We start from the raw sequence: 26,949 nt of genomic DNA on the forward strand, positions 1-26,949 counted from the left end.
TTAATGCAAATGATCTGTGGATGACTTGTGTGTTTTCTTAAAAGGTTTCCCTGGACCTGAACAACCTCCAAAGTAAGTCTGTGCAGGAAAACGTCATTTTTGTTGATTGAGTTGGTTCTGAATTTTTTGCTTGTTTATTTGTTTGTTTTTTGAGAGTTGAGAGAGAGAGAGATTTTTATATCCCACTGTCTCATCTCATGTTTCTCCACATCAGGGGATGCTTGCCAAAGACGGACAGCGACAGAGAAGTCTACATGAATTACGTCAGCAACCAGGCCTACACCAATCTGAACCCCACCAGCATGACGGGGGAAAATCTTTACGCGACTGTCATGAACATTTGAACCTCTAGATATATACTTTACACTTCTTATTAAATTGAATGTAATTTCAGATTTGGCTGAATCTGAATCTAAGGGTTAAATCTGCTCCCACCAAAACAATACAGAACCTTTCTCCTTGTGCTTTTGTATAAAATATATGACCTGAGACAGTTTCAGACGGTCAGTGGGAAGCTCTCTGATTATCGATGTCAGGAACAACACATTTTCAGGTGTCTCCAGATTCTAATTTTAGGCTGGTCATAATCGGACCAAACTATATTAGAGGATGAGTTAAAAAAGAATAAAAAAATTTGCAAATGCATTCTGTTTAATTTCCATTTTCACCAATTCTTAACATTTTTGGAAGTGTTTCTATGTGACATCAAATCAACACTTTTTCTTTCAGTAAAATCTAAATAAAGCCAAATGCAGTTTTATGCAACAAAACTTTTCCAACAGCAGGTAAGCTAATAGTAGGTAAAAATACAATATATTACAAAAATAGCAGAAAGCTGACCAGTGACTTTATTTATCACTGTGAGTTGTCATTCTGTATAAAAAAGTGGTATGCCCCAGTACTGGATATGCTGGATAGAATATGCTGTCCAAGACGAAAACAATACAAATTAATCAGAATTAGATGTTTGGGTCAGATTTTGTTGTACTTCTGCTTGGAAAACTTCTGTTTTCACACACAAGACAGGAAGACTGGTGCAACTCAGACAGTTCCTGTTGCAGTGTGAAATTAAATGTGTGAGGTCCTAGTGAGGATGTGGATCTACTAAATTACACAAGCAACAAGCTGAAGGTAGAACACAGAATGTGAGAGAATGTTCTTATAGATATGTCCCACAGGTTCAGGTCAGTCCACATTACACTGGTGCTCCTGGAGTCTCTGGCTGTGATTCCTGCTGTCCATGGAGAGGTGTGAGGTGACCGTATGCGAACAGCCCTCTCGTTTGCCCAACTTTTTTAAGTGGGCGATGATGAACTTTCTAAACTTCCTTGTGGCAAAACAGTAAACTACAGGATCCAAAATGCAGTTGAGGCCCATGAGTGCCAAGGTGATCTGATGTGCATCGTTGAGTGCTTGGCGAGTGTTCTGATCCCAACCCGTGCTGCCCCAGCCATGTTCGATCTGCAACACCGCCAGGACCCAAGGGCCTTGAATCACATGGTGGGGCAGGAAGCACAAAACAAATACCCCAACCACGACCCACAACATCTGCAGAGCCCTGTGCTTCACAGCCCTGGACCTTTCAGGTGTCGATCTGTTGGACCTTACAGATTCAGCCTCCTCAGAACGTAATCCTCCCAGAGATTTTTGAGACAGTAACGCTCGAGCAATGAGGAAATTACATACCACAACAAGAAAGAAAATGACAAAAAACAATCCGATTATTGCAAAATGCGTGGAGGCAACCGTTTTCTTCACTGAATCGGTTTCATTCTGAAACCCCTCAAAACAACGAGTGACATTGTTTTGGTCGGTGTTGGTCCCTGGAAGTATTAAATGTGGAATAGCCATTGATATGGTCGATGCCCAAATGGCAACACACACAGCGATGCCACGACATCTGTGGTCGGAAGACGCTGCATCCAGAGGCTTGGTGACGGCCCAGTACCGGTTGACGCTGATGGCTCCGAGGAAGAGGATAGAGCAGTAGGTGTTGATGAAGAAGAAGGAGCCAGTCAGCCGACACATGAAGTCGGCATAAACCCAGCTACCGTGGCGACTGTAATAGCCGATCCAAAAGGGAAGGGCACACACAAAAAGGAGATCAGCGATGGTCAAGTTTGTCATGTAGATTCGGATTTCGCCCATGGCCCTGGCCTCACGCAGACAACGCAAGACGAAAAGTACGTAGAGGTTAGCGAAAAGGCCCAAGATGAAGATGATGCCATAGATGACAGGGAACAGGACATAACGAAATTCTGAGTCCAGGAAGGCTGAGTCATCCATAGCTGGTACACCTAGACCATCATTTCCTGTCACGGCAACTTGTTCTGTCGTTGAGGCCTGCATTTCTGTCTGTTTGAGACAAACACATCAGCATCAGTTGGAAATCTGATCTCCAAATTAAAATCTGAGTCTCAAAAGACGGATCCTTCTTTCAGAATTTATTTACAACCCTATATCTGAAGAAACTGGGATACTGTTTAAAATGTAACTAACATTTATCGACAAGTGGGACACAACATGGTGACTTTCACTCTAATTCTGCTGGCAGACCCTGTTGGAGGACTATTCTTTCATATGTTACTATCACTTGTTACCAGTTAACCTTTTTACCTGTAAAGTATTTCACATGTATATTTTTACTTTAACGCTCCCACAACTTCACCATTCCTTTGTTGCCTCACCCCAACTCGTAAAATTTAACAGTTAACAAAAGCATAACAAGATCTGTGATGTTGTAACATCATGTTTTACTATTCACACAATGTCCCAGTTCTTAAGGTACCTGGAGTTGAAAAACCAATACAGTCTGATTATTATTAATAGACAGCTAATATTCAATCTGATGAATCAGCTTCAGTCTGAAAACAGTGTCTACTTACCAGATGGCTCCTTCTCCTATAACAGGTCAAAATAAAACCTCAGCAGCTGTACTGTTACCTTACGTGTGTGTGAAGGTGTGTGTGAGTGGGAGTACTCGAAGATCAAAAAGAAGGAGGTGAAGTTCTCTTAGTCGCCTCAGGGAAACCCCCACGTGACGCACCATGCGCGTTTGTTCCTGACGGTCAAAACGAAAGAAGACGCCCATTTTGGAGCAATCTCGGAGTTTCACGGTTTGTCTGCTCAGAGAGATATGTGTAAGTTTGTCTGCGAGTGGAGATAAAGCCTGTGGCTTCTATAGAGGGCAAAGAGTAATTTATTTTCCTTCAGGATGCAACTTTTTTTTTAAAAATGAGTCTAGTATTAAAGGAATTTATTCCAGTGCGGCACATCCGGGTGATATTAAATCATTGCAACAGGAGCTAGTGTTATAATTACTCAGACAAATGTATTACCTCAGAGAGTCACGGGTCGAGATTGATGATCAATATCAACGTGTTTGATTATTCAATTTGACATCATTAACATGTCCCAATCACTTTTTTGGGGGGATCACTGGACTGTAACACATCCAAAAAGTGGGTGCGCACAACACACGGGTGCGTAAGGATGAACCGCTGGCGTCTTGACGCACACAGTCTGGATCGTACGTGGTAAAAGGCACCTCTCATCCATGATTTCCCGATTACTTTCAACTTAAACATAGTGATCAAGTACAGTGCATAAGAAGTTTAAGGTGAATAATTCAACCGTGAATCACTAACAGACTGCACTGCCCGTCACAGCCGCACTGAACTGCGCAACGCTTAATATGAACGTTACACAATTTTTAAACACATACACATATCACATTACATGCTTACATTTTAATGCACCCAGAACTGCTGTAGATTACTTTTTGTACAACAAGCAACGCAGCTTAACTTTACCACAACACCACGGGTGCGTTCATTGTTGGGGTTGTATGATAAAAGACTAGACAAGAAATCAACAGTTATGTCATTGTTTGCTTGAATATGATGGAGAACTCCAAATTTACTTCCAAATTTACAACAGGCCCATACCTGTCTAATTCTAACAAGTAGCTGAATTTAAATTACAGTCAGATAATAAACCCCCCTTATTCTCGGGCATTGAAGCAACAGCACTGATGCGTTTTAACCACAAGGGGGAAGAAGAGACTAATAAATATTAAATAGAAAAGGAGTTCTCAGAACAAATGTGGGCCCTCTGAGGAATTTTATTCCAGGTGAGGATCCTTACAGCTCTCTGGGAACCACACCAACCATCACTTTCACCGTCTGCAATGGCTCAAAGAGGCCTCAGCTTCCCTCTGTGGTAAAAGTTTAATTCCAGCTCCAACATACAAGCAAATGACACAACCTCCCCTCTCTGGTGCCACAGTGTAATTCTTAGATTAAGGTTAACGAGCCTCCCCAGCCTCATTGCTGTTATTATGGCTTGGCAGTGGGACAGCAGAGCAGAGCTCTTTGGTGGTTTGCGTCCTGCATGACTGCCAGACGTTCTTTGCCATTGCTGAGTACACACACTATAAAGAAAAGAGTACACACACTGTAAAGAAAATCTTTATCACCATGCATCCTTGCTCACGGTTTGGGTGTGGATACAAATATTCCACAGCAAATGAGTTGAGATTTGTCGTGGTCATGAAAAAGAACAGCAGCTTAAGTGAGATGTGGTTTGGTTCAAAGCCCAGTGCTGGATGTATAATTACACTGTATATAGAAGAAGGCCTGATCAAGTCTTCATTTGTTACTTAAATATTCCAAGTTAATAGGTCTAACAAAAACAAATCCTAACCTTAAACTTTATTCTCACCTGAGATCACATGAAGTGAAATGAATGCATTGTTAGCATGCTTTCCTAGCATGCTTGTTTGAGGGGTTACAACTTTCTTATCTAACTCCCTGATAATCTTATTGAATTAGCTGCGTGCTATTTGTAGTCCAACCAGCAGATACAGTATATGATTATTCATTTGGAGCTGAGTTTATGGAAATCTGTTGAATCTCGTGTTTCCAAACATTTAACTGTACTTGATCTCCTCCTACTCTGACAGACACATCTCCCTGTCTGGATTCTAACTACAGTACCTCACTCCGTCCACCACGTCATCCTGTGGATGACATGAAACGACCTCGCAGCTCGTTTTATACAGGATAGGATGTGGTTTGCACAGGCCACTCAAGAAGAACAGGGACAAAACATGAGGCTCAGAGCTGATTACAGGTTGTGTTCGGCTGCCCGTCTTGTCTGGTGGAGGGATCCTGGCAGATCAGAGGGTGTGGGTCTCTCTCTCTCTCTCCCTCTCTTTCCTTGGCAGATTTACAGCATGCCAGAGGCTGATGTTTGAGGAATGTCCCCCTGTAGTGAGAAAGAGAGGGACATAAAAGGGTGAGCTAGACAGGCTGAGGGATCTGCACCTCAGTAGAATACAGGACATATTTCTGTATCCGTATCAAAGGTTTTGAAGCTCGATCCTACTCTTACATGGTATCCTGAGTCCAAATTAAGACATACACACATGTCAAAAGTCAATTTGCACTTGGAGGTCCATACCGTACCTTAATTATTTTACTACACAGTAGAGTAAGAATTGCACATTGTATGTTTTAAAAGGTTTGATCCCAGTGATGTTAATGTCGCACACTGATGTCACTGCTTGAAGGATAAGTGCATGTTTCCCCACATGACAAGTTGCCCCACATTTTGATCCATCAGGGTTACATCTGTTTAAATAACCCACTCTCTAAGAGGACAGTGAATTAAGAACATTAATCCTAATCCCTGCTGTAAAATGGCCACAAAGTAGGAAAACCCTGGTATGAGCTACAAAGTGCTGCTAAATCCTCCTGTCTTGTCTATTTTACTTCCTCACGCCCTCATTGTGCTTCAGAAGGATATCATCAGGTGACTACTGACCTGATCTTTGTACTCTATGCTGTTGGCTGACTCCAATTTTTGGTCATCTACACAGGATTATTGGAGATTAGCTTGCTGTCATAGCCACTGGAAGTTGCCCTGGCTAAGATAAAAACATGTGAAACAACCTGCAAACATTACATCACAAACTGTGTCATGTACTTTCATCTATATAATTTGATTCATGAAGGTTCTTCCCAAAAAGATTAGAAGTCAACCATCTGAGTAGCCGTGAGACTGATGTCTGTCTGGTCCCATATCCCATCTCACTGTTTATATTTCCCAAATGGATTGTCGTGCTTCACTTTGTCATAGATCAAGAGTTGTTTTAATATCTAGAGCAGACCAGCAGCTCTGGAAACAGGAATACGCTCATATTCTACAGCTGCTGTGCCTTTAGGATGCATTAAGAAACATACCTGTAGTCCATTCACACACACACACACGTCTGCTGTGGTGTTCTGGAGTCTATGGTTGCCTGATTACGTCTTTAGATTTCTTTATTTGGTATTTTTGGCCTCGTCCCCACCTAAATCAGTGCAACAATCGTTATGTCCGTTGTGTCAAACCATGTGATTGGGTGTGATTTGGAGGGGGAAATAAAAGTTTATCTGGGAATCTCCACAGAGGACTGTTTTAATTACTTGATTGTCACACAAGACACAGTTAGTCATGACCATGACACTTTTAACATCGAATAACTGTTGTTCTCATTCAAAGAGCTCAGCAATGTGCTGCTGATGTGACCCGTGAATAGCCAGGCAATACTTTCATCTTGTAATTGTATTTTTGACAATACAACAAAGACAGTCCTAAAATGATGTCATTACACTCATTGTAATTATCTTATGTTTACTGTGTTATTGTTCTGAGATGTATTTAATCTTTTATTGTTTTATTGTTGAGATGTTTTACAAAGATATATATTGTATTTTGCCTGCAGTGTTCATTCTGGGCAGCTTGTTTGTGCTGTATAAATAAATTAGGCTTTAGAGTTTGAATCGTTTTACTGAAACCATTTACAGTTATATAACTGAATGGCAGTAAAGAAGTTACTGACACTTTAAAATCATCCATCAAGTTCAAATGTTAACAATTTAATGGACAATTTAAAAATGTGCCCTGGTTCAAGCTGCTGAACGACTCAGACACCCACCAGTGCGAATCGGTCATCATAGAACCACAGATTTAGGATGAAGAGCCTCACATTTTTCCCTGATGCATGAGAACAATCTGTCTCTAAGTGAGGTCAAGGATCAAAAGGGTCTCAAGCCGTTTACATGTCATTTTGAAGAGTTCATATTTATGCACACATAAGTAAATAAAAACAACCAAAACAACAGATGATATACAAACTCAATGACATTGGTTGACATTGCTTCAAGTAAGCAAAATGTATGATATTTTACAGTATTATGATGTATGATAACTTTAAAAGTCGTAATGGACTTATTTTTATAGCAGTGGGTTCTTAGGCTGCTTCTCTGTACTAAACATGGTGTCGTTCTCGGAGGAGAACAGTCCAGCATACATTACTGAGCTTTTGAGAGGCATAATATTTGCTTGCTGCAGGAAAACAAATTAATATTTGGTAAATTTTGACCTCTTAAGCTTACTTTGAGACTGTGACATTTTTCTACGTTTGAGTTACAGCGTTCCTTTTGTTATTTTATTCTATTTTTAAGTAACACTTGATAATGAAACGTTAATTAAGCTGTGACACGCAAGATGAAGCGTCATATTAATATCATATAATCATACAGACATGTGTGTGTGTATGTGTTATTTATTTATTTATATTTATATTTTTTATGTATATATATTTATATTCTGTATCTGCACAAAAGGATGGATCCACTCGACCACACCGGCCAGCCTGTGATGTGGGGGGAGAGAGGCGGGACCTCGCAGCCGGGAAGGGCGTGCTCTCTGCGGTCAGACCGGGCAGAGTCATCCCGAGGGGTGGGTCCTCCGGCTGCAGAGAAGGAAAACCCACCTTTTTTCATTGTTAAGGACGCGATGGAATGTGATGGTTTGATCTCAAACGAGCAAGGGAGGGGAATATCCGAGTGGAAAGAACCGACGAAAGCGATTTAGGGACTTGGGGGGGGTGGGGGGGTGCGTGTGTGTGTGTGTGTGTGTGTGTGTAAACCAGAAAACGCATTCCCATCCGCCTCCTCCAGCCCTCCGTTTACAGCCGAGGATATGTGGATGAACTTGTCTCCGCCGCCGCAGCGACTCCGCATGAGTTGAAGCCGTTGTGAAGTTGTGGATTTAATAGTTGTTTATTGGTTTTTTGTTGTTGTTTTAATCTCTTGTGACCCGGAGGCGGATCAGCAAAAGGTAAAGTTTGACTTTACGCTTCGGGCGTTTTTTGGGGGGGGTTTGAAGTGGGAACATTGAGGATCCAGACAGCGGCTTCCCGAGTCGGGACTGCAGAAGTCTGAACTGCGGCAAGTTTTCAAACCTCCTCTCCCTCTGTCTCCTCCTCCTCGTCCTCTGCTGCTTTTAGCCAGAACAAAGCATCCTGAATACTAAAACCTTCAGGTGGTGGAACTGGAGCTGCTCTGATCGCTTTCAGCGCATTTCATGAACGCGACGCAGTTTTTTTTTTGGTGACAGAATGCGTTCGGCTCCATGTTCCATGTTTGCGTTCAGGTTGTGTGTGTGCGTGTGCGTGTGTGTGTGTGTGTGTGTGCGCGCAGTTGCCGACACCAGGCCCTTCCATTCTGGCTGCTGCTTTAACCAACATCACAGCTTGTTGTATAGTTCAGAACATGAGGGTGAAGCAGGGCCGCTCCTACAGGGGCCCCTCGTGGGGCTGCACCCACGGAATTACGTGCCGGGGCCCCAGAAGGGTCCAATTTGAAATACTGGGGTAGCAGAGTAGTTGAAGTATATAAATATGTAGTTGTGTATTGTAATGAGATGTGTTTTGTTTAATATCTGAACAACACATGTTTTAACCACAACACTTGACCTGAGACCGGGCCTTGAAGTTGTAGGGGGTCGGTGGGTGGGGGGTAATGAACTTGACAAGTATTGTTGTTCGACCACCATATTGGAAAACTTCATTTGAACAGCATTTAGTAATATTCACAAAGTCCTTATTGATGGATAATTTAGTGTTTCTGTTTTTCTGCTGCTGCGGGGCGAAGCTTTCAAGACGAGGGAATTGTTATCTTCTCCTAAAGTGATGAGTGAGCGCTTCAGTCAATTTTTTTTTCCTTCTTGAACTCAGCATTTCATGTCGACATTGATGCAACAGTGTCTTCACAAGACTTTTGTTGCCTCTTTGAACTCGTTCTAGGACAGTCAGAGGTTTTATCTGGTGTTAGGCGAATCACAGCAGTGTTAATCTGCTTTGTGCATCGTTTGCTTGACTTCTATAAGATAGATCTGATAGAATTGACAGCAGATCAATGAAGACAAGTCAGACATTGCTTTAGACATTGCTATACCATAAAACAGGGACTATATTTCCCAGAAGTGCATTGACTTGTAAATAGTCAACTAACTGCCGTTTTTGTCTAACTTTGGGTTGCTTTAAATCATGTTTAACATTAACTCTGTAGAAGCTAAGCCCTATTAAATATAAATGTCAGGCCACAGACAGCTGACATATACTAACGTACATATTAATGGAGTATACTGAAGGCACGTTATATGCACACTGTAAAAAATTTAATATTGACACAAAGATTTGAATATAGCCACAGAAAAGAAGACATTGTTCACTTTAAATGCTTCTGCTGCAGTCATAGCAACAGTGTTAAAGCAATACGATATTGTGGGTTTCATATAAAGTATGTGCAACTTACATTCAATAAATAAATGGGGGGGGGGGGCTGCAATCTAGCAACAGCCCTCGATTCCCAGGAAGTGTTGTGGAAGCTGGTTGTGATATCATCGCGTTTACTGTTTGAATATTTTACTCCATTAATTAAATTAAATAAGCCACACGTGGGAATTTAAAGACTTTTTTTTAAAAATTGTGCGACATAGAAATTTTTTCTCTTTTTTTGTTGAGTGTAAGCCGTACAGGTTTGCAAGAACTCTTCATGTACCTTTTCCCTTCAGTTTATAACAGAAAAAGAGGAACGCAGTTTATTTGTGCATTCTAATAAGATAGTAATAATAAATGAAAGTCCTTCACTGTGTCAAACAGCAGACGTTTAAGGATTTTACATGTGACATGTTGATAGCTTTTGCAGTTGTTCCTACAAACAAACAAACAAATAAGGATGCATATAAAATATAGCGTTCACAAGAATCACCTGACCCAGGAAGTGAAAGACATGCCCGATGCATCCGGACGTTAAAGTGACGAATCTGGATAGGAATGGCTGAAATCAAAATCGATTAGCCTTCAATCTAAAGCTGAAATGTTAATTTATATTTATATGAGGAATTTATCAAGGATGTTATCAAGGGTGTTAAGATCAGTGACATTTCTGTGTTCATATGACTAAGTAGATTTTCTGACACTCATCTGATAAATAAAGTGATTTTAATATGTCATCTGCAGCTTTGACAGATATTTTATTTTTTTTTAAAAATCAGGTTGCACGTTAATAAGTTGTAACATTAAAAAAACTACTTCTAATCAGAAGCAGCAGCCTTGCTTTGATTGGCTGGATCAACAATCAAGAATCTACGTGCATATTTGTTGTCCTTCCCATGGAGGGGAATGTGTAAAGGCTACACATGCATGTATGGCACCAGTAGTCTAAACAATGTGCGGCCTGTGTTTCTTCACCCAAATGTTGAAGGGAGAGTGTGTGTGTGTGAAAAGCAGAAAGGGTAGCTGTAGTGATGGAATACTAATCTGCCAGGTGAGGCTTGTAAAGATGGAGGGGGCCTGCCGTGACCTGTTTCAGACATGAACAAGCAAAAAAAAATTCTGACTTGCCAGTAAGTGTCGGCCTCCCAGCCAGCTGTGGATTATGCCAGTCGAGCTGCCATCCTTTGCCGCTGTTAGGCCGCTCTCTGCCTGCTCAGACACATGCGTGGCAGCTTGTCACGGGCGATAGATACGAAAAGTGTTTCCTACGGTATTTTGGAGGGGGGATTATGACACCACATGCGGAGGGAATGTCTACAATTGGTGCTGTCAGTTTGGAAATGTTGTGAGAAATGTAAAAGGAAAATTAAACGAGAGTACCGGCAAAGCGAAGAGCGAGAAGAGTCTATGTTTTCTCTGATTACTGCTTGATTCATGCGTTTACAGTCTTGGGGGAATTATTTCCCAGGATGGGTTTGGTTGGTTTGTATTGGCACTCAGAAGGGATAATTCTGGATGGGTGCATTTGACTTGCATCCCGGTAACTGAACACGATGGACATAATGATTAATGGTGACGTAGTGGGAACTTCGCCACTGTCGATAATTCTGTGACATTTAAGGAAATCTCGATGCCGACTAGTGAAAGTTACACAGAGATGGCGTTTGAACCGTTCCCCCTGTCCAGGAGCAAAGACTAATCATACCCCTCTCTCTTTCTTTTATAACCTGGGCTGAACCACGCATGATTGGTTTTCCACTCTGCAGAGCGACCGCCCGATGAAACTGCCTCCACTGTTTGGGTGAAACCAAAAACTAATCATTATGGGTGTCCAATAAGGGTAATTATCAAGCTAAGCACTGAACCTGGGGATTATGGAGTGGCTGAATGACTGCTTGGGGGATTAAATTAAAATATTGCGGTTTTCTGCCTGGGAGAATCAAACCGCGGGGAATGTTGGACCCAGCCCGTCACCGGTATTATTACAGCCACCCGAGGTTGATTCTCAGAGACCCCTTCTGTTAGCGTTGGGACTGTCACGTCAAGTGTGATATAGAAATGGGTAGGCGTTGGTGTCACACGAGGCAAGCAGATGTGAACTAGGAAAGGATGTTGATGCTCATTGTGATGGAAAAATCGTATCGAGGGGTTTTACAAGGTCGTTCCTTCTCAAGACGACATACTTCTGTAACAGTTGGCCCAGACAGAACCGGGGGCCAAATGGTGTTGGTGGGAGTTATTTTTAGTAGAAGACCTCGGGTCTCCTTTAAATAGTGTAGATGAATCATGGTCTCATATTGAAGCCCACACACAGCCTGACGGTCTGTGCCTTTGTGAGATTGTGTGTGTTTAGTGATAAGGCGATAATGGGCTTGGTATCCGGGATGGAGGATCCGCAGAACGGCTGGAGATGCCTTCAGGAAGATGGCTTACCGCCATCAAGACACTCACATGAGACTGAGTGTGTACCCACTGTGTCTCTGGAGTGTCTGTTTGATGGAGGTGGGAAGAACCCAAAAGCTGTTTAATCCGTCAGTCAGAAGAAAGTTTTGACAGTTTTCATTTTTCCAACCAATAAAAAACCCCAACATGTCTTCTTTAACATCTTCTGAAGGGAACATCTGAGAGTTTGAGACTTCAGGTCAGTCAAAACTGTTCATATGGTTTATGTGAATCCTCTTTTACTGTTTTACTTTTACAGTTTCCTCTCTTCTCTCCTTTTCCCTCCCTTCTTCTTTACCGGTGGTCAACCAGAGATGTGGGTGGAGGTCTCTGGTTTCAGCTGGAGTTTACACTACTTGAACTTTCCGTGCATACGTGAGTTTGTTGTCTGCACGTGTGCGTGCCAAAAACACTTTTCCCCCCAGTGCTGTTGTCAGCCATGTTGATCTGTCATCAGATACAAGCGTCTGAGAGTGTCGATCACTCGTCGAGTCGCGGGCGGGAGTCATCACGCCTCCCCCCGGGCTCTCGTTAGCACACGCTCTGACACATGGATACAGATATGTGCTCTCATTTCACAGGAAGAATGAAGTGTGTTCACGCAACTCCTGCATGCGTGTGAATGAATCTGCCTCGCTTGATGCCTCAAAGCGTGTCAGCCCTCCTCTTTACGGCTGCTTTGGCGTGCTTCCGTTCTTGTGTGGTGATGTGGTCGCTTACTGAGGAGACTGTTAGGAAAGAGTTCCATCACGGGAGGCCTGATCTAACCAAGGCTACAGGTGCTCACGGCTGTTTTTGTTCCCAATGCTCCTGTGCACCTTCCATTAATAATGCTGGTGGGAAAAGCATTATTTACCAAGCAGACTCCATGATATTCACTGACTTTGACGGATGTCATCTTGCTTAAACACAGGATCGAGTGGGTGAAAATGAGAACCTCACTTTTTCTTCTATGAATATGAGTGGGACACTGACAGACCGATCTAGCAAAAAATACAAAAAAACCCACCATAATTTTGCACCTCAGGTAGTCTCAGAATACTTTTCAAAAGCGCTACATCCTGTCCACTCCTCTACAAAAAAACCCTGAAACTCCAAGTGAATCATCAAGTTAGAAAAATGCGTTCTTGAAATATTTTCAGATCCTTTCATCGGATCCCATTTCAGATGTCTGCATCCTCCCTTCTGCCCACTCTGTATGACACATTCCTTTTCCTTTTATTCATTTTTTTTAAATTTCATGTTATTCCGCCCATTACAATTGATCTTTCTTCATAATGGTGTTCCGAGTGGAGGATTAAAACCTACCTTAAAACAAGTTAAAAACACTTGGCCAGCAGAATTATCAGCACGGATCCTTCCCGTACAAAACATTCTATCCTCATTCTGGCTTTCCAGTCACCGTTGCTCACACAGGAGCAGACACATAGTTTACACCTCATCTTTAGAAGCTATGAGTGTAATTAATTTTATTTGGGGTACTTTTAATGAATTGTTTACATGTTTTTTTGCCACTGCATCCTCAAACTGTGGGTCACTCCAACCTTCAGACTTGACTCAAAGCTTTCCCGACTGAGTCACCTTTTGAAGTCTTAATGTCTCAGACAGTAAAGGCTGCAACATGTTAATAAAGTAGTCATTAGGTGATCTTTAGATTCCTGGATGTAAATAATTATTCTTGTCTGGCTTTTCCAGCTGTGGATTTCTCTCACACCCACTGTCTTCCACGCTTAATGCGACTTAATTTGGTTTTTGCTCCTTCAGGATTCCTGCCAAGAATGCATTTGTGTGGCAGTTATGTTTACCCTGATATGATAAGGTGTCTAATGTTTAATCTTAATCTGTGGGCTGCCCCACATGGCTGGAGTTTGGACTGCTCATGTACCAGTCCGCTGTGTGTTTGACCTGGAACCATTACGTCTTCTTCAGTTTGGGATTTTCTTTCTTTCTGACCTGTGCCTACGTGGGATTACAGGTTCTGTTGGATGTTTTAGCCTCCATTAAATTGTTTTACAGACCCTGTGTTCTTGGTTTTTGTTTGTTTGTTTGGTTTTTTTGCTACGCCATACAGAATAACTACCAAAAAAAATAGCTACCTTGTCGATCCTGCAAGAAAAGTGGAAAGAAGTGTAAAGGAAAACTGACTTCAAAAGCATGTGGGAGGCACAGTGAGGCAGAGACAGGGGGAGGGAGGGGAGATGGGGGTCTCAGTGGGTGGGGGGGTAAGAAGTTAAAGCTATTTCTTGTAAATTCCTCAGCTGCATTTATTTTTGTAGGTGTTCTCCTGTACAGGTCAATATTTCCCCTCTCCCCTTCCAATTGTTATCTCCTCTCTCTCTCTCTCTCTCTCTCTCTCTCTCTCTCTCTCTCTCTCTCTCTCTCTCTCTCTCTCTCTCTCTCTCTCTCTGTGTCTCTCTCTCTCTCTCTCTCTCTCTCTCGTTTTGTTTCGTCTGGCTAAAGAGGAGACCCCCCCCCCTTCCCTTTCCCCTATTCCTGTCACTCCCCCTTGTTCTGCCTGGTCCAGGGGTATTTTTGGAAGTTAATGAAAAGAGAAATCTGAACCGCTTACCCTTAAAAGGCATGTCTGGGTCAGCTGGGTGGAAACTTGTCTTATTAATGTCCATAACTTTTTTTTTTCTGTGGGAGTGGGTCATCTGTGATCGAAAGTATGTATGTATTTAGTCCCGTGTACAAAACAGGAATGCTGTGGGGTGGTGGGGGGGTGGGGGTGGGGGGCAGCAAAGGGAAAGGAGGGTGGACTAGCGAAGCAGACCTACGTCTTCAGGAAAGGAGGGCGGGGGTCAGGGGCATATTTGGCATATTTCAGGAGCCATTCCAGTCTGGTTCAAAATGCATTCTTTCTCCTGAATTTCACTGAGTAGCCAGACAGAAGACAATCGGGGGGGGGGGGGTCACATTGTGTCCTATCAGTCTGGTGATGCTGGCGGTGGAGGACGGCATAGACTACACACGCTTCGCTCGGCTGGAGCTTAAAAAGAGTCCAACCTTCTGCCACCTACAGACTCACACAGATGTGCAAAACCTCCATCAAGTCCACAACCTCAGTAATATCCATAAAAGGCTAAATGTTTTGAGCCAAAGTCCTTCACCCGCCAGCGGGGTTTGTGTGTCTTGGGTACCCATCACTACAATTTGGAAGTGTTTATATGCAGAGAGTAACATGTCTCTTTCAACTTGTCCTCTGAAGCATTACAGTTACAGCTTCTGTCCCCTAGAATTTGTGAAGCTTCAGTCTGTTATTTGCAGTGGGACGACTGCTGACTGATGTGACGGCGGCTGGCTTGGAGTTCGCCGTGGCGATACCAGCAGAGGTCGGGTTCATCGCGAGGTCTCTAATGTCCGTTGAGCAAACAGAACTATGGCCAACGAGTAGAAATTTCCTCTATTCAGTTTTCATCCCTGAAACATTTTTGCATGTGTTGAAAATGGTCTTCATTGTGTCTCATAATGAAAACTGACACTAAACAAGTTGTGGTCCTCGTTGCTTCTGTTTCTGGAACAGTCCTTGAGGGGCAACATAAAAACCTTGCTGTCTGTTTTGTGTTCTCAAGTCTGCCCTGTTTTGATCCTGGTTGGAAGTTGTGGACGAAGGAACCACCCCAAGTGAGACAAATCAAAAGAAATACTGAAGGAATTAGCACAGAGCAAAAGCAGATGCTCACAGAGCGGAGACCTCGACAAGCATGAAAATGATGTGTCAGTAGATCTCGACATAAATGACCACCTATGGCAGAAAAACCTCCAAATGCCAGATGAGCAAGAATCTTGGGAATGTTGCTCATCCCTTAAATTTGAGCTTCTGGTGGAGGCTTTGACTCAATGCTGGAGTTCCCTTCAACAAAGGAACACAACAAGAACAAAAAAATAAATGTAGCATCCAGATCAGCCATGCTGCTAACATTCCGGCCCTGGATCCTTGTGTTCCCACTGCCAAGACTGTAACAGGGATATGGAGCCACACTCCCGTCTGACCTGCTCTACTCTTTGGAGCTACAGGGCGACTCTCAAAATAAAATTCCTCCCACAGATTATTTTTCTTGTGATCAGAAAACATACATGTTCTCAGAGAGAGGAGTGTTCCTCGGTTGCCTGGCGATCGCTCACTTCCCACCTCTTTCTCTTTCTCTTGTTCTCGCCTGTTTTGTCATCTGTTTTGTTTCTGCTTGACTTTCTGTTTCTGTTCGTTTACCTTGTAAAAGGTTTTCCTTTTATTTCCTTAAGCAACTTGTTTGCAACTTTTTGAATGTAATGTGAGTTCTTTGTCTTTTTGTTTCACCTCGCTATGCATATTCCTCCATTTTTTTTTCCATTGATCCGTCTGTCCATGCATTAGCATGTCTGTCTTTAGTTTGCGCAAAACCAACTGCCAGGCTTGCTTCCAGTATCCATTCTGCCCTTATCGTTGCTTTGGTTTTATTTGGCACTGGCTTTGGTAGAGAGCAGTTGAGGGCTGGTTTTTCCCTTGAAATGCCAACATCGTACGATGGAACTCGTGCTAACTCTCCCAACCAGGGGGAAATGAAGCAGTGCAATGCGAGCTGTGGCGACGCTATAAAGATGCAGCATTGAAGAAACTAACCCTTCCGTGCCTGAGGTTTGTGTTGCTTTGGAAGAAAAATAATAGTTGCTGGGTACAGCTACTGGAGTTTTCAGTTTTCTTTTGTGAGGATGTTATTGGTCGGTCCTCTCAACATAGGGATATGTAGTTTTGTTGTGTGTCTTTATGGGATACGGGTATCCATGTGGACAAACTGGGGCGCAGGAGCCTCACAGGAATCGAATAGCCTTCCTGAGTGGTTTATTTGTGCACTGCGGAGCATTTTGGGAATACCAGGCATATTTTACTATCCAACCTTTGTGCTGGCTTCTCTTTTTCTGCCAGCGTCTCGGTTTATTTTATGAAGCTGAGACAACGTCCCCTTTCAGCTGCTTTGTTAAGCTCATACATCGAGTCAGAGTTTGTTCTTCAGGTGGATTTGGAACACAGTTTATCATCTGGTTAGAAGTATCAGAGCTTTTTATGCGGTTAGACATGTTTGCATGGATATAAGTGTATCCCTCCTGTTGCAGCCTTGACAGACACATATGGTTGTGTGTTTGACTGCCGGGGCAAACAAGGGCACACCAGAGCTCAATGCCCGTGACCAACAGAGAGACATTCGCCCACCCACTTGGACTTGCCGGCTTTACTTTCTACCTCCTCGTTTTTCCCCCCTCTGATCATACTTTGTTCATTTGTCTCTCCATCTAAGCTTCTTAAAACTGTTCCAATTTTACCTCAGTTTTTTTCTCCCATCGCTTCTTGTCTTAAGTACTGTTCCCCTCTCGGTCACGCCATCTGTTTCCTCTGCCTCCCTTTTCTCTTTCACTCTCTAGGTGTGGACTACGCAGAAGAATGCAGTTAAATTAGTGTTTTATCTCTGCTGCCAGCCAGCTGCTCCTGCTCCTCCGTTTATACCACGCATCAGAGGCACAATTGACCTTAAAAGGAAACAATAGTGGCCTATCAATTCTGCCCTGCCGCTCTAGGAAGGGCCCATTGCTGCCCGGGCAGGGTCCAGCTCACACAATACCAAACTGAACTTTGAAACTGGAAAACAGCATTTTTGTCCTGTTATAAGTTAATAAAGGGCTTTAATCCAGCTTCACCAGGGTCAAAAGTTTGGTTCTTGCAAACCTGTTTGGGGTAAATGTTTCCCAACAAAGCCTCAAACATATAATTGTAACCTGTCTAGATCTATTAAAACCCTCCATTTGAAAGCCCACTTGTATTTCCCCTGGTTTTTTACCGGTCTAGACATTCATTTACTTTCTATGCGCGTAAGCCGACAGACGTGTTCCACAACATTTGTCGATGTCATATCGCTGATGTGTTTGCATGAGCGGCAACTAGTCCACCCTAATCTGCATAGTCAGCAGCATTGCGTGTGAAAGGCCTCAGCTGTCGTTTCTGGAAGAGGGGAGGGCCGGAGCGCCGGCAGACATTAAAAAAGTCGGGACAGGTTCTGCAGGTTCACGGTGAAGTTTAGGAGGTTAATTGTTATCCGTCTGACAGCTTGTCAGCTCGCAGACAAAATTCTTCTTCCATTTTGCTGCTCGACTGGAATGTAACAAGCACCAGGAAGAATGTTGTTTGTAGTCTTCAAAGGCAGGGAATGAAGAGTATACCTCTCTGTTCGTCCACCACAATTCACTCTTTTCTTTTGTGAGTTCTATCTGTCAACTTTCTCCTACTTGTGTTTCCAGTCTTTCCTCCAACTTTGCAAAGCAGTTGGTAGAAGTTAACGGCTGACTCCAAAAAATAAAAAAAATAAAATCAACTGAAAGTATATTTAAATTGGTATGACTGTGTGGACTTTTAGCACTCCCTATCGTCTGAGCAGAGGACAAGGATCAGCCACAGGTAAATGACTGCTGTTGTCATGTGATCTTATTCTTAACCAGGCTTTAATCGATGCGTACATAAAAATACACGTGACGTCGATGTCAGGCCTCTTTTGCTTTGAGGAGCGCCAACATGTTAGAGTTCTGGGTTCAGAAGAACTCCGTAATCAGTTTATCCAGTGCACACGCTGCAGACGTGTTGGTGCTGTTGGATGTTGTCTGTCTAAAGAGGGCATCAGCCTCTTCTTCCTCTCTACCGGCATCCTGTTCACTGTGTTTGATTTGGGCATTCCTTTCCTCTCGGAGCAGACAAAACAACCTCTCACTGCAACCCTCAACACACTCTCACACACACACACACACACACACACACACACACACACACACACACACACACACACACACACACACACACACACACACACACACACACACACACACACACACACACACACACACACACACACACACACACTTTCGCTGAGCACACGGAATCATATTTTTCCCATGATGGTGTTACCTGTCAGACCGGTTTTAGCTTAGCATCTTTACAGTAATGTATTCTGTTATTTGTGTGTCTGGCTGACAACACCAAGACTCCTGTATGACATTTGGAGTATTTACACAGTTTAATTTTAATTGCTAGATCTTCAATATGGTCATCATCCATTGCTTGATTTCAGCCCCGGTCGGAAATTCCCATCAGGACGCTGGAATGATGCTGAACGGATGACCCGGAAATGACTCCCGCTTTGGGACAAATAGTTGTGAGATGATAACTGTTCATTCGCGTTAACAAGCCAGGAGGAACGGCCACCTCACTCTGTCTCGGTTTATTCTGCTGAGTTGTGGTGATTAATCTTCCTTTGTGTGTGTGAGTGGGAGGGAGGGATGAGAAGAGGACAGCTGTTCTATGTTTCTCCTGCTTTACGGATGTCCTGACTGTCTGAATGAATGAATAGCTGTGACTCTTCCCTCCCCGCTCCTCACCAACACCGACAAGCTTGTTGTCTCTGAGGATTTATTCCCTCTTGGATGAGTAAATGTGCGTCCGTTGGACGTTATATGTTCATTAAGTCCATGTTCATTGATCACGCAATGCTCAAAAATGGAAGCCTTGAATGGGGAATTCACACGCCAGATTAACTGAGTCATAGATGCATTGTGTTGCATGCCGATGTCAGATGATGCAGCAGAATATGTGTGCCGTGTGTCATGCTGTTGGACTCATAAATTTAACATGATGGAGGTTCAGGAGGAGCAGCGGGGATTCATCCTCCCTGGGAAGATGAGATGTCTGGGTTGAAGTGGATGGCGCAGACAGCAAGAGCGGCAAAAGTATTTCATATGCGTTATTTCATAACCCTGGAGTGAATAGAGATTAGCTAGCCAACAAAAAAGGCATCAGTTATGATAATGTGTTAATCTCTAAATCTTTTTTTTTAGGTTCTAGTGCTTGTAGTTTCTTAAATGTGATGATTTTCAGATGTTGTTGATGTTTAAAAAGTTGTTAAAAAGACAGCATCCTCCAGTTGACCTTTATTTTGTGCACCTCTGGCATAAAGGTTGAAATTGTCTCCATTCATAGTGTGCAGTATGTTGTAGATTTGGTTACCAGCAGGTCTTGTTGCTGCTTTCAATCACAGGAATGTTCTATTCATCCTTAACACCCTCCATCCCTCGATCCATCTCCCCCCATCCCTCGATCCCTTCTCTTCCCTCGCTCATCTTTAAATTCAGTCCAGACTCCAGTCTTAAATCTGGATTCTCTGCTTAACCAAACATATGGAATGCTACTGTAGTGGAATGCTCCATCTGTGTGTGTGTGTGTGTGTGTGTGTGTGTGTGTGTGTGTGTGTGTGTGTGTGTGTGTGTGTGTGTGTGTGTGTGTGTGTGTGTGTGTGTGTGTGTGTGTTTGTATGTGTTTAACCATGCACATGTTTTGAAACAGATGAGAGCTCCTAAGATGATGATGATGATTATGATAATGGTGTGTGTGTGTGTGTGTGTGTGTGTGTTGGTGTTTTCCGTGTGTGTGTGTGTTGGTGTTGTGCCTCCCTAGAGAAGTGAATAGGGCCTTCTGTTGCCGTGGCGAAGCTCTGCTTGTCTGCTCATGCATGATCCTCTGACTGAGTTCCATATCTGAACTGTTAGCTCATTCTTAGCCTGACTGCTAACGACATCCCCCTACAGTGAGGGCATTGTGGGAATGACCACGGGCCGGGGAGGGGGGGGACTTTGCCAACTGCCAAGCATAACGGTGCTGAAAGAATATGTGTGTGTCCTGATGTTGTGATGACATGTGAGTCCACTTTTATTTATCCTGGTGTTCCTTTTGTTTTCACAGAATGGACACTTAGAAGAAGGAGCTTAACCTGCAACAGACTGAAGGATGCTTCTGAAATGTAAGTCCTGACTCGGGTGTTTTGCTCTGTGTTGCTTTCTTCTTGCCATTTTTTTAAAACTCTGGGTCTGAAATTGTGTGAATGATGGATGTCCTTAGACAGACAAGAGGGTGACTTTGCCTCCTTTATTAAAGAAAATAAGTCCATTGAGTGATTCATTTTCAATCATGCACCGCTTTCTGATACAAAGAAGGAGCCGAGATCAGGCAGGAAGTACCTTCTCCTGCAGGAGATTCCTGTTCCTGCTATTTGAGAACGTCAGACAGAATCACATGACTAATATTGATTCTCCCTTTTACTCTGTTCCCCCTCTATTCTTCTCCTCTCCATCACCTCCTCCTTCGCCTCCTGGCCCTCTTCCGCCCCGCCTCTGATTTTGTGAGTGTTTCCTTTTGGGCACAAACACCGGCGCCACACTTCCTTTCCTGTAGTCGGAGACTTACAGGAGTGGTGCACTGATATATGTACACTGTACTCTATACATATTACATATGTTTTATCACACATATGACCCTTCATGTGTGTCCTTTAGGTTAGTCAGCAGAGACAGAGCATGTGCAGCTGTCTTACCAGTATTTACCCTACTGTTTGTTCACACAGAAGTCCAAGGTCAATATGTAGCCAAGGCGTGTTCTGTGCATCTTCCCAGAGCTGCATTTGCATGTGTTTATTATTCCGGATGCTGGTTCACATCCTGCTTGTGCTGAATTCATCCTAACTCATCCAGAGCTAACAGAAACCATGTCCACCAGCAGCGAAACAGGAAACGGAGCTCCTCTCGTCAGCGTCCTGTCATGCTTTTTTTTTTTTTTTTGAGAAGCATACCTGGATGGATATTAAAAGATGGTTATTGCTTATGTCTGTGCAGAAAATACAAAGCTTAAGCCAGGAGACGCTTAGCTTAGCTGGGCTTAGTTTAGGCTCAGAAAGGCCTGCAGAAGGCGGAGACTACTGACTTGTTTATGCATGAAGAAGAGAATTCATTTTAACGGTGTCAGGTGGACATTGGGAGCTTCTTTTAGCTTGAGTTTGATTTGATTGAGTCCCCTAGGATCTTGCTTTGAAAATGAGGCTGTCATGATGGTTTATGGTGCCATTGTTTTGCCATTCCTCCCGGGAGTCATGGTGCTTTTTGCCTACTCAGCTGATTCTGCTCCTGTGACCGGCTGACTCCACGCCAGTGTCTTTTTAATTTAAGCGCTCCGTTATGTTTGGAGATCTCACAGAGCTCAGCTTAGCTCTTGTTTTGTTTGCTAAAAATATTTACAGTCTCATTTAACATGCATTACTCTATAATAAGTATGATTCAGCATCTGTCTCTCTCTCTCTCCCTCTCTACTCTCTGCCTCCTTCCATCCTGCAGCAAGTGCTGCATTCCTGCTGCAGTAATCCACTCTGGCAGCTACCTGCTCTGAATTCCCCCCATTCATCTCTTTTTCTTTCTTTTTCTCCTCCGTGTCTGTTTATTCTCCTAGTATCTTATTTAAAAAAGTATTTTTTGGCTTCTTCACATTATCGCTTGCATTTTTCTCAGCACATTTACTTTGGCTAAACCGCCGCCTCTGTCTCAATCTGTGCCCTGTTTCTTCCTCATCAGAGAGCCCCTGAGGTCTCCATTCAGCCGCAGCAGGCATCCAATGCCAGGGCTCAAGCTGATGAGGTACTTCCAAACACTGCCAATGACGCTGTGTTTGTGTGTGTGTGTGTGTGTGTGTGTGTGTGTGTGTGTGTGTGTGTGTGTGTGTGTGTGTGTGTGTGTGTGTGTGCGCGTGTGTTTGTGTGAGAATGATGTCAGGCAGCCAGGCAGAAGGTTGAAGGGCCGTGTTGAGAGCTATTGACGAGGCTGTGAATTGAAAGCGTTTCTTGGCGCTGGGTTTGGGGAGGAGCCAGCCTGGTAAAACTGCACGATCCATCATTGCAGGGAATGATGGATGACCTCCCATCCTCTTCCTCTCTTAGGTACAGTCAGAAGGACACAGCAATGCAACAGGAAGGCAGGAGAATGACGATGAAGGGCAAGGGAAGGAAACTGGTGGAATGCAGCTGCAGAAATCGAGGGGAGGGGCTGTTGGGAGGATAAATAAAGACAGAGGTGACATTGGCAGTTTAGTGCAAAAGCTCTGCAAGCAAGACTCTTGTCTCTGCCAACCGTTGTCTGTTTATGTTGAACAAACCAATGACGGCGTGATACCAGGCTAGTGATTGAGCTTAGAGAGCATGCAGGTGATCACACATTCAGCGTGAGGTGACATTACATTTGGGTTGGGTATCGATTGGAAAGAACAATGACGTCTTTTTGTGTTTCTGTAATGGTGTCAGAGTTCCCATCATTTTTTAGCTTAGATGGGCAGTTTCAAACCAGGCTCCACCATCAACCACAGCGAGTGGCACTCAAAAGAGTGGCTTTGCTTTGCCCGGTTTGGAGCCAAACCAGTTTTTCTAAAGGAGGATGCACAGGTAGCATGACTAAACATTGTCAGGTACTCGGTGTACTGGGTTTGATCGTTGCGCCAGTGTCTCGTGCCTCTTCCTCCATCAACCCTGCGCTAAGACAGCAGCACTTTGTCACAGCCAAACAGCGAGAAAACAAACAAGTTTTACACGACTGGATAAATATAGACTGTAAACTGCTTTTTTTTTTTCACAAAGGCACATCCACAGAGTGCTATGCTCACTGCTGCCAAGTTAATAGCAGTGATCCCATGACGTGACACGAATATTTTAGTGAGTCATAGCGATTGTACCTCCGCTGACATCAACAAAGATTCGTTCCTTGACAATAGGTGTTTACTGCTGGAAGGGTCACATCAGGTGTGTATCCACACCTCGCTAACCCTGTGAGAACTACACTTGTGAATGAACCCCTTACATATAAATCAATACACAGCATGAAAACGAATTGGTATAAAAAGTGGCACATAGCAATTAACGTCACCGAGGAGCCGTCCTACAGGTTAATTATCTCATCGGCTACATGTCGCAAAAACAACTTCTTGAGTTGGTCAAAGTCCTTTCAGAGTTTTATTTGTTTCTTTGTTTCTTTGTTTGCTTCAGAGATTGACATTTATAAGTCCAACGTTTCATAGCAGAGTTTTATTAGACAGACAGCCTGTCTAGCCTCGTCAGGTCAACTGAAGGCAACAGTAGTGTCCGTCCCACTGAGTAGGCAAAGGAGATGCTTTCGTTCCTCATTGCATATGAATTTCATCATGAATTAAAAGAAATCACGAACTTGTGACATGAACTCAACTGCAATCAAGAAGCGCCAAATCCTGAACCAATCTTTGAATCTTTGAAGTGTCTTTCACAGACCTTGAAAGACACAGACACAGACCTTTTTGTGGTTTCGTCCACCCCGTCCACCTGGGATTAGTATTTGTGGAACGGATGTGAGGTAGCGGCTCTGCCATAAATCTCACCTCCCTGCTTCTCCATGCCCGCTAATGCATTTGTGCGCTTTGTGGCACCTGGTGTGTGGTTACATTTCTCATAGTTTCAGTGTGTCTTTAGAGGCACTAGTGTCATTGGTCAATGGTGCGCTTCACACACAGTGTGTGGCCGTGTTATCTTCCCATTGCAAATGAAGTGAGACCTTTTTTTTTCTTTTCTTTTTTTTAGATGTCGCAGCCAGGGAGAAATTTTGAGGCTTGAACGTCACGGTGTTCGCTAAGGCTGTCAAAACTGTTTTCAGTATATTGATGAAAGAGAAAAACATTTTCATATCCACCAGATATAGTTTTAGTTTTGGACAGCATGATTATACAATGGGTAGCACTGTTGCCTCACAGCAAAAAGGTTCCGGGTTCGATTCCTGTCTGTGCAGAGGTGGTATGTTCTCCCCGTGTCTGTGTGGGTTCTCTCTGGCTTCCTCCCACATGAATTGGTCACACCAAATTGTGTGTAGGTGTGAGCGTGTTTGTTTGTCTTTTTTGTGTGGCCCAGCGATGAGCTGGCATCTTATCCAGGGTGTACCCCACCTTTCACCCGCAACTAGCTGGGATAGCCTCCAGCAGACCCGTGACCTGTGACAAGCAGATGTAGAAGAGACAATCGCGGTCGTCTCCTCTACAAGAACATTGGATGGATGTTTCAGACCTTTAAGAGATTTTTTTTTCTCCCATAGAGAGACATAGAGATTTAAGTCGTCTGTCGACCATCGTCTTACATTAATCACTCTTTATCTCTCTCTTCACCTTTGTCTGTCTGCCTCGCCGTCGTTCTGCCTGACTCACACTTATTCACGCCGACGGTTAGCTACCCGGTGTTGACTCAAACAAGTGTCGTCATGTTGTTTTCATGTTCTCTTATCACTATGGAGTGACACACACCCACATTCCTTCGCAAGCAGCCGCCATATCTGTACGGACTCATTCAGTCGTGTAAAGTTTTTTTTTTGCTGATGTCTGCTGATACCTGAGAGCTCCTGAACAGCTGCTAACATCGGCTTTAAATAGGTAGCGGCGGTAGCTGGAAAGATCTGCGTCTCGCCCGGAGTGTTTCCTGCCTCTCCCTCGTAGATCTGCTGGGATGGGCTCCAGCAACCCCCGTGACCCGCAAAAAGTGGAAGCGGATGAGAAGATGAATGAATGAATGCATGAATGAATGAATTAATGAAAATCAGTCAGAAATCCATCCATCCATCCATCTCCCTCCGCTTATCCGGGGTCGGGTCGCGGGGGCAGCAGCTTAAGCAGGGAAGCCCAGACTTCCCTCTCCCTAGCCACTTCGTCCAGCTCCTCCGGGAGAATCCCAAGGTGTTCCCAGGCCAGCCGGGAGACATTGTCTTTCCAGCGTGTCCTGGGTCATCCCTGGGGCCTCCTCCCGGTAGGAGGTGCCCAGAACGCCTCACCAGGAAGGCGTCCAGGAGGCATCCTGACCAGATGCCCGAGTACTTCATCTGGCTCCTCTCGATACGGAGGAGCAGCGGCTCGACTCTGAGTCCCTCCCGGATGACCGAACTTCTCACCCTATCTCTAAGGGAGAGCCCGGACACCCTGCGGAGGAAACTCATTTTGGCCGCTTGTATCCGGGATCTCGTTCTTTCGGTCACGACCCACAGCTCGTGACCATAGGTGAGGGCAGGAACGTAGATCGACCGGTAAATCGAGAGCTTTGCCTTTCGGCTCAGCTCCTTCTTCACCACGACGGACCGATACAGAGTCCGCATCACTGCAGACGCTGCACCGATCCGCCTGTCGATCTCCCGCTCCACCGTACCCTCACTCGTGAACGAGACCCCGAGATACTTGAACTCCTCCACTTGGGGCAGGATCTCATCCCCAACCCGGATAGGGCACTCCACCCTTTTCCAACTGATGACCATGGTCTCAGATTTGGAGGTGCTGATTGTCATCCCAACCATTTCACACTCTGCAAACCGCTCCAGTGAGAGTTGGAGATCACGGCTTGATGAAGCCAACAGCACCACGTCATCTGCAAAAAGCAGAGACACAATACTGAGGCCACCAAACCGGACACCCTCAACGCCTTGGCTGCGCCTAGAAATTCTGTCCATAAAAGTTATGAACAGAATCGTTGACAGTCAGAAATCAATCAGAAATATTTCTCATTGGATTGGGATGAATTGGTTGAATTTACAAACAGGACAGAAGCGGCTAATGTAAAAAAATGATTGATGTTTATTTTTTGTAATGGCAGCTTCTGTAAAATTTTCTGATGTGCTTCTTGTTATCTGTTAGAGTCCCACTGATTCAGCTCAGCTCTGTGTCTGACTGCCGGTGCAAAACAGGACAAGGACTCTTCTAATCAGAAGCTGGTTTCTGTTTGCCCTGCCATCTTGAAGGAAGTGCTTACAGTGTTGATGACCTTTGATCCCAAACACAAGGGGCAGAAGGCTGAGGACATGCTGGAGAGTTAGGAAACAGCAAGTCACATGGGAAATCAATCTGTGCATTTACATCGATAGCAAACATTGCCTGTTTGTCTATCTGGAATGCTGACATATTCAGAAAACATTACAGGCATGTAGTGCATTGTCTGAGCAAAGTGTAATGATCATAATAAAGTTTTTAGATGGGCATTAACAGTGTGATAATGGATATGTTTTGACCAATATGTTCAAAGCGA

At 43.9% G+C, this 26,949-nt stretch overlaps 2 protein-coding genes across 9 annotated transcripts in view; one reads left to right on the forward strand and one right to left on the reverse strand.

Annotated features, from left to right (window-relative positions):
• Positions 1 to 668: 668 nt before the first annotated feature.
• On the reverse strand, positions 669 to 2,986 carry ptafr (platelet-activating factor receptor). The gene is made up of 2 exons (XM_068338896.1): positions 2,886 to 2,986; positions 669 to 2,355 (listed from the first exon to the last, which is right to left on the reverse strand). Exon 2 carries the CDS (start codon positions 2,347 to 2,349, stop codon positions 1,186 to 1,188), a length of 1,164 nt encoding a protein of 387 aa, XP_068194997.1. The 5' UTR covers positions 2,350 to 2,355; positions 2,886 to 2,986; the 3' UTR covers positions 669 to 1,185.
• Positions 2,987 to 7,955: 4,969 nt separating this feature from the next.
• The window catches only part of luzp1 (leucine zipper protein 1), a 39,048-nt gene continuing 20,054 nt past the window's right edge, over positions 7,956 to 26,949 (forward strand). The window contains exons 1-3 of one of the 8 annotated variants that reach the window (XM_068338367.1): positions 7,956 to 8,169; positions 20,805 to 20,862; positions 22,460 to 22,522. The gene's annotated coding sequence lies outside the window, so the exon portion shown is untranslated. Of the gene's footprint in view, positions 8,170 to 10,443; positions 12,252 to 12,381; positions 12,428 to 16,646; positions 16,668 to 18,455; positions 18,477 to 20,804; positions 20,863 to 22,459; positions 22,523 to 26,949 lie in introns of those variants that run through there. The other 7 variants (XM_068338368.1, XM_068338373.1, XM_068338371.1 and 4 more) reach the window with 7 other exon arrangements.

The sequence above is a fragment of the Antennarius striatus genome, chromosome 17 (assembly GCF_040054535.1).
Source record: "Antennarius striatus isolate MH-2024 chromosome 17, ASM4005453v1, whole genome shotgun sequence".
NCBI classification, from domain to species: domain Eukaryota; kingdom Metazoa; phylum Chordata; class Actinopteri; order Lophiiformes; family Antennariidae; genus Antennarius; species Antennarius striatus.

Bases quoted from the DNA above. Each gene is read 5' to 3' on its own strand.
- ptafr (XM_068338896.1), bottom strand. From the start codon at position 2,349: ATGCAGGCCTCAACGACAGAACAAGTTGCCGTGACAGGAAATGATGGT.